Raw genomic sequence first — 7,628 nt, forward strand, 5'->3', positions numbered from 1 at the left:
GAAAAGTACAATGGTAAAATAGAAAAAAATATCGTTATAACATCTGGAGATGACCATCTAAACCAGTGTCATACTGTCATGTTACAATAAAAAACACACCAACGATTTTCACGGTCCCTTTTTTTCGCGTCCAAGCTTTTGACTTAAAATGTATTGCTCTTGCGTTCAATCTTTTGACTTGAAACGGATTGCCTTTATATGAACTTGAGCTCTTTTGTTGTTACGAAACCTACAAAAATTAAAACATAAATGCAAGTTAGAATAGCAAATATATAAACTCAATACTTGTAATCATGTATGATTAAGCATAAGAAATAAATTTAATACTTCTAATCATGAATGATTAATCATAATAAATAAATTCAATACGTATAGTCATAAATGATTAAGCATTTCAGAAATCATTATGAGAAATTCATAATCACCATAGAAACAAAAAAACAAGATATCTAAGAATTTTAGAAAATTAATCGCTAATAATTTCATCATCTTTCATCTCTTAATATTTATAAGATATTAAATAAATCATCATATAATCTTGGTCATTATAATTATTTCAATAGCTGTAACCTATATAGATTTTTCTAAATTGCAGTGGTCCAACTTTTTTTAAATATATACAATATGAAATCATTTAAGAACCTAATGCTAGCATTCCAACATTTATCATTATAATTATATTTTATTCAACAATTGTCTAATCACTAATTCTTTCTTCTGTTCTAATATTATAGGCAGTAAAGGAAAAATGGAAGTTTACCTCATTGGAAGGAGAATCACGCAACCACAGACCATATTTCCTTCTTACTCTTTTTATCTTCCTTTGACTTTGACTTGTCGATCATCTAGCAACCACTCTAAGAGGTTCACATGTCTGAACATCATACGCACCTCAAGTAATCTCAAGAAAAATAGAGACCCGTCCAATCTTGAATGGAATCGAGTTTGTAGGTCCAAAGAAAACTGTTGAACGAGGATTGAGTTACACGAGATCGACTTCCAGATCTTGAAATTGAGTTGTAAGTTTTGTTGGAAACATCAATGAAAATCTTGTAAAAAAAGGGTGAGAAATATCAAAGAGATTCATTGCTTTAATCACGGTGATAGCCCCGTCATCGACTGTGTATGAAATCAGCAAAGAAAAGATTTTACATAATTATGAAATCAGTTTCTAGAAAAGAAATTAACAAAGACATCACATTCAAATAATGGCAAAGTAATCGAAACATACCTGAGTCATCGCTGCCTTGTTGTGCGGGAGTAGAGGCGAATTTGCACCGGTGAGTAGAAATCAATGGGACCACCCACGAAGTAGCGAGCAGGGGAACCGATCTTCGGAGGCGTGTACAAGACGAGTGGAGTCGACTGTGAAATGTGAGAAGAAGGTTTTTAAGAAGGAGGCAGCATTATTATGAAACCCTAGATAGGGGGAATATAAAAACGAGAAATGCAAGGAAAGAGGTGAGAGAGTGAGAAATTATAGGAAATAGGTAAAATTGCAATTCCTATTATGCTCTTCTGACCATTTAAATGTTACACTTTAATGCCAACAATTTTAGAATTTTTCATAAATCACCCCTTGAATAATAACCTTAGATTTAAATATTTAAATGATCCAGATCTGTTCTCGCGTTCTCAACCTTTTAGGTGTTCTCATTTGATCATACTCCTATATATATATATATATATATATATATATATATATATAATTTAATAATAATTAAAAAAAAATGTGGCAAAAATAAGACATACTCAAGCGGGTGGCGTTATTCACACCCAAAATAACACTCCCTATTTTAGAAGTCAAGTATAGGTTAGACGTCATTAATAGTTTAAATGTTTAATACGAACACCCTTCTTTTACATAAACTATGGTCCCTAATGTTATATACTACTATAAAACAAAATTTACGTGCATAGTCCTTCATTTTATTTATTGTTTCTTATTCTACTATTTTATATTATTTAATATAAATTATACATCCTTTATTTTACATATTATGTTTAATATATATTACATATTTCTAGTTATGAAAATAATAGTCATATATTAATATAAAAAAAGCGGTGATTTATAGGCTATTTTCTCCGCAATTATTTAGGTGTTTTGGACATATGACCTTATTTTTTTATTTTGTTCGGGGTCTCAAATCATCTTGAGTCGGCCTTGTTGGTGATTTGTTTCACTAATGTGATTTAAGTGTAATGTGATTACTTTGTTGACCATAAGTGATCTTGATAAATATTAAACAAGTAAGGATGGTGTACCACCCAAAGATTAGGAGTAACACCCAATACTTTGATTTGATAGTGAAATCACAATTTTCAGAATGTCCAAGTACCTTTATTACCCTGAAATTCTAACAGTCCTTAAGTTTAGGTTATTCACTTTGGTGTTTGTCCCCAAACTGACTGCTAACTGAATTGTATTAACTTTCGATTAGGTGGTTATCATTTTATTCGTGTTCAAAAGGATAGGCATTGGTGAAATTCATTGGTATATGACGTATTGATGATCTTAGTTGACGTAATATAATTTGGCATATGTTTAGATTGATTTACAAAATGTTGATCAATGAAAATAATGTTGTTTTTTAATATGATAATTTAATAAATCTTGTTAATATTTCTATCTTTTTGTTTTATTTTTATTATATTTGTGATTTCGTTTGTTCCGTACATACAAAATTATAAAACAATACAATTTATAATAAAATAAAAAGTAAATAACATGAACCGTCTTTCGTACATGTGCTAAAATGAATATCTAGTTTATATATATATATATATATATATATATATATATATACCAGTGTTGCAAATATCGGCCTAAGCGGCCGATTAATCGGCGCTTGGCGGTCCTCGACTGTCGACATTTATAGCTAATCGGGCTATATAATCGGACGTGGTCAAAGTCGGTCAAAAACGGGTCTAGGTGGGTCTAGGCGCCCAAATCGGTCAACGAAAGTCAGCGCAATTTTAAAAAAATTTTAAGGGAAAAATTGTCAAAATGTAAGAAATGCTTCTAGGGTTGCATCCGTTTTCTCATTCGATGCAGTAAAAAAAATCGCATTCTCTCTGCCTCTCTGAACCACGAACGAGAACGAACAAGGGAAATCGATCACATCTTCTTCTTCCGTTCACCTTCGACGGTCTCACGCCCGTTTTTAGCTCTGGCCCGCGATTTGTCATCTCCTTCAAGCAACGACGTGCGGTCTCCTTCCAAGCTTCAGTTCACGAAGTTTCTGGGCTCATGAAGTTTAAAGATTGCAGTTCTTGAAGTTTATCGGTTCCAAAATCAACTATTCTTCCGACTTCAGCTCCTCTCGTCGACACTAATTGATTTATCCAGGTTCGTTTTTACTTCTAACTCTTCTTCCGACTTCAACTCTTCTTCCGACTTCTCTGTGACAGCTTCTTCTATTAACAACAAGCAATTTATCTGTTAACACTTAACAACAAGCAATTTATCAGCTGGTTAACACTTAACACTAATTAAGTCTCAGTTATTTATCGGTAGCATGTTTATTGACCATGGGAAATCGATTTGAGATTAGGAAAATAGAATAGCTTTCCAATGATATTATGCGGATATTTATCTGTACAGAGCAAAAAGATGAAGACTTGGGGTCTCTGTGACAGCTTCTTAACATGAAATCTATTAACAACTTGTTCTGTGACAGCTTGGGGTATATGAAGTCTTCTCTGTCACAGCTTCTGTCAAGTAGTTTTTTTTTTTTTTTTGAAATCTGTTAATAGCTTCTTCTGTTAAGAAATTTGGTATTGGTTAATTGAACATTTGTTGAAACTGTTTAACATAAAATCTATTAAGAAACTGTTTAACATAAAATTTGTTAAGAAATTTGGTATTGGTTAATCTGTTAACAACACTTTAGCATTAAGGCATTAGCATGAATCTATAAGTTGTTTGGTTGATTGATAATCATTTTGTCAAGCATTTATATTATATTTTTTAAGGTGTTAATTTTTTAATGTGTTAATGTGATGATTTAACAGTTAACAATCAATGACTTCGAATGCTTCGACTACACCTTCTGTGGGATCAACCGCCATCGATGCACATAAATGGAAGTCGGATGATGTTGGTTGGGAATATGGTTTTATCCCGGATAAAAGCAACTTGGATAGATTGAAATGTAAATTGTGGAAAAGTGTTTGGTGGAGGGATTACTAGAATGAAACAACATATTGCTTATGTGAAGGGGAATGAATCTTCATGTCCAAGTTCTACAAAAGATGATCAATTGAAATGTCGAAATTCTATTAATGAAGGGAAGTTAAAAAAGAAAGCTAAACATTCGCAAGATGAAGCCTTAAGATTTGAGGTGAGACAAGAATTTCATGATAGCGTGGATGGAGTTGAATCTTCTTTGGGGTTGAAAGCACCAAATGTTATAGGCCCCATGGATGGCTATGCAAACAAAATAAACCCCGGAGAAGATTTGAATGCGAGAAAGGGAAAAAATGTTGATATTAACAATATTGTCCGGAAAGAAAGAATACTCACGGTCCATAAATACATTAGTAGGTGGGCATATGAAAGTGCAATTCCTTTTCATGCCTTTGAAAGGGATAGCTTCAAAATGATGTTGGAGGTTGTTGGCCAATTTGGGACTGGGCTTCCACCTCCTACTAGATATGCTTTGAGTGACACGCTTCTAAAGCATGAGGTTGAATTAACAAAAAACTTGTTGAAAAAAAAAACGAACAAGAATGGAAAGAGGATGGATGCTCGATTATGACGGATGCTTGGTCTGATCGAAAGAGAAGGAGCATTATGAATTTATGTGTTAATTCGAAGATGGGTACTGTTTTTTATCTTCAAAAGAATGTTCCAATGAAGCACAAACAAGCCAAAAAATATATGAATATGTGGAGTCTTGCATTCAACAAGTTGGTCATGAGCATGTTGTTCAAGTTGTGACTGATAATGCCACGAATAACATGGGGCGACAAAGTTGCTAAAAGAGAAAAGACCATCTATTTTTTGGACATCATGTGCGACACATACCATTAACCTTATGCTTGAAGGTACTTACATTATTTTGTTTATTTATTGTATTTATTGTATTTATTACTTTATTTTGTTTTAAAATGTTTAATTTTATACTATAATTTGTTATTTAATCGTGTTTATTTCTTCAAGGTATCGGTGCACTTCCAAGGTTTGAGAAAATTCTAGATCAAGCAAAGAAGCTAACCATCTTCATTTACGCTCACCACAAAACCTTAGCAATGATGAGAAGTTACACAAACAAAAGAGAAATTATCCGACCGGGAGTCACGAGATTTGCTTCCGCCTTTCTAACATTACAAAGTTTGGCCGAAAAAAAGGAGCAACTAAGACATATGTTCTCTAGCACCGAATGGGAGGAATGTAAATTTTCTAGTACACCTAAAGGGAACGCCTCATATAAAACGGTGTCAAGTGTCCAATTTTGGTCCGGTGTGGCTCAATTTTTAAAGGTGTTCTCCCCTTTGGTGAAAGTCCTTCGAATGGTTGATGCGGATTGGAAGCCCTCAATGGGTTTTGTTTACGGGGAGATTAAAGTTGCTAAAGAAGAAATTATCACATCATTGGGTGGAAACGAGAAAGCTTACAAACCTATTATAGATATCATAAACAAAAAGATGAAAGGTCGTCTAGATTCAAGTTTACATTTAACATCTTATCTTTTAAATTCGTATTATCATTATAAAGATCCACAACTCCAATATGATCCCGATATAATGAATGCGGTTCTTGATTTTTTTGATACATTACTTTGTGACAATTTTGAGATGCAAAGGCAAGTTGTAACAATTGACTTGCCAAAGTACAAGAAAAAAGTTGATAGATTTGGTTGCGATCTTGCAATTAAAAATTGTAGGGTGAATGATGCCGAGTTTGATCCGGGTAATTCATTTTACTTTTAGTTATCTATTTTAGTATTTTATAAAATTTTGATATTTATCGATTAATAATGTGTTTTTGTTTAAAAAATTGTAGCTATTTGGTGGGGACTATTTGGTGGCACAACTCCTCATTTGACAAAGATTGCAATGAGGATTCTTTCTTTAACTAGTAGTTCATCGGGTTGTGAAAGGAATTGGAGCACGTTTTGGGTGATAATTTATTGTGTTTATTAAACTTGTTATTAAACTTTTATGATTATTTACTTATATTATTATGATTAAATTTAGATTTATTAATTTTTGAATAATTTTCTTAATAATTAATGGTCTCCGATTAATCCCCCGATTAATCCCCGCCTAGCCGATTAATCTCATGACTCTAGTCCACCGTCGAGCTACCGTCAAGCGATTTTTACAACCTTAATATATACCATAAACTAAAAGGGGTTAAAATGAAAATATAATATTCTAATGGGTAAAATATTTGAACTCTCCAAGTAGTCAAACAGCATATCAATAGGGTCATTGTAACGCCCACAGATTCGGGCTAGTCAATTTAGAGACAATAAGCGTCAAAAATGACTTTTTGATAGAAGATTATTTAGAATAAATAATCTTAAATAAGCTATAGTATATGTCACAAAGGTTCCATACATATAAAGAACGTTGAAATCTGAGTTATAACGAAGAAGTTATGACATGTCGAAGTTTTACGGCAAAACCGGCACGACACCGGGAATCGTAAAAAGTGAGTTTGCGATAAAATACTTTTTAGCTTTAGCGATCTAAGCGAAATCCATAGTATACGTTAAACCGAAAACGTGCATAAAAAGAACGTCCAAATCTGACTTCGTATGAGAAAATTATGATTTTTCTAAGATTTAGTATAACAGTACACAACCCGGAAATCGAATTTTAGATCGATCAATTTTTAGCCGACACAACCTAAATGAGAATTTAATATCTCATTAATAGGAGCTCAACAATATAAAGACAGTCGAAAACGGACGTCGGATGAAAAAGTTATGAATTTTTAACGGATATTAACTATCTAAGTCTGTTAAAATATAACTTTAAAATAAATTCAAAATTAGCCGACAGAGTCTAAATGAAAGTTTTAGATCCCGTCGATAAATACGCGTGGATATAAAGAACGTCAAAAACGGAGCTCGTATGCGAAAGTTACGAATTTTAGAAGATAATTGATTTTGGGCTTAATCTGCGAGTGACACGTGGCGCGATCTGAGCCACTGCTTGTTCCCCACGCCTTGCCACCAGATGGTGACACGTGGCATGGGAACGCTCAATGTTCAGCAAGGGAATGCCCCACGTTCGAACCAGACTCAACCTATAAATAGAGGCGCAAATCACCCCAAAAACTCACACATTTCACATTCTTTCTCTCTCAAACACCCCTATTAGCCCCTCCCATTCCCTAGCACTTCCCGAGTGCTAGAGGCGAGTTCCAGAGCGCCAGAAGGCTCCGAGAAGAAGAGCTTTCGGCTCGGAAGTTCTGCCCCCGCAGAGCCCGGTTCCTAGCCAAACCTCCTAGTAAGTGAGTTATGCCTACCCTATTTTAAGTATAGCTTATGCTAAGTTCAATATCGTTATTATGAAGTTATAAACTATATATATATATATATATATATATATATATATATATATATATATATATATATATATATATATATATTGTAAAATATAATATACAA

General features: G+C 33.4%; 1 protein-coding gene across 1 annotated transcript; it reads left to right on the top strand.

The window, feature by feature from the left end:
* The first annotated feature begins 3,041 nt into the window (after positions 1 to 3,041).
* LOC145109247 (uncharacterized) lies at positions 3,042 to 6,209 on the top strand. The gene is made up of 4 exons (XM_079046391.1): positions 3,042 to 3,352; positions 4,018 to 5,052; positions 5,168 to 5,917; positions 6,011 to 6,209. Exons 2-4 carry the CDS (start codon positions 5,043 to 5,045, stop codon positions 6,148 to 6,150), a joined length of 900 nt encoding a protein of 299 aa, XP_078902517.1. The 5' UTR covers positions 3,042 to 3,352; positions 4,018 to 5,042; the 3' UTR covers positions 6,151 to 6,209.
* Positions 6,210 to 7,628: the final 1,419 nt, after the last annotated feature.

Source organism: Lactuca virosa, chromosome 4, assembly GCF_052849685.1.
Source record: "Lactuca virosa cultivar CGN04683 chromosome 4, Lactuca_virosa_CGN04683_v6, whole genome shotgun sequence".
NCBI classification, from domain to species: Eukaryota; Viridiplantae; Streptophyta; class Magnoliopsida; order Asterales; family Asteraceae; genus Lactuca; species Lactuca virosa.

Excerpts from the sequence above, each read along its gene's own strand:
- LOC145109247 (XM_079046391.1), top strand. Across the intron at positions 5,918-6,010 it reads TGATGCCGAGTTTGATCCGG|CTATTTGGTGGGGACTATTT; the intron begins GTAATTCATTTT and ends AAAAAATTGTAG.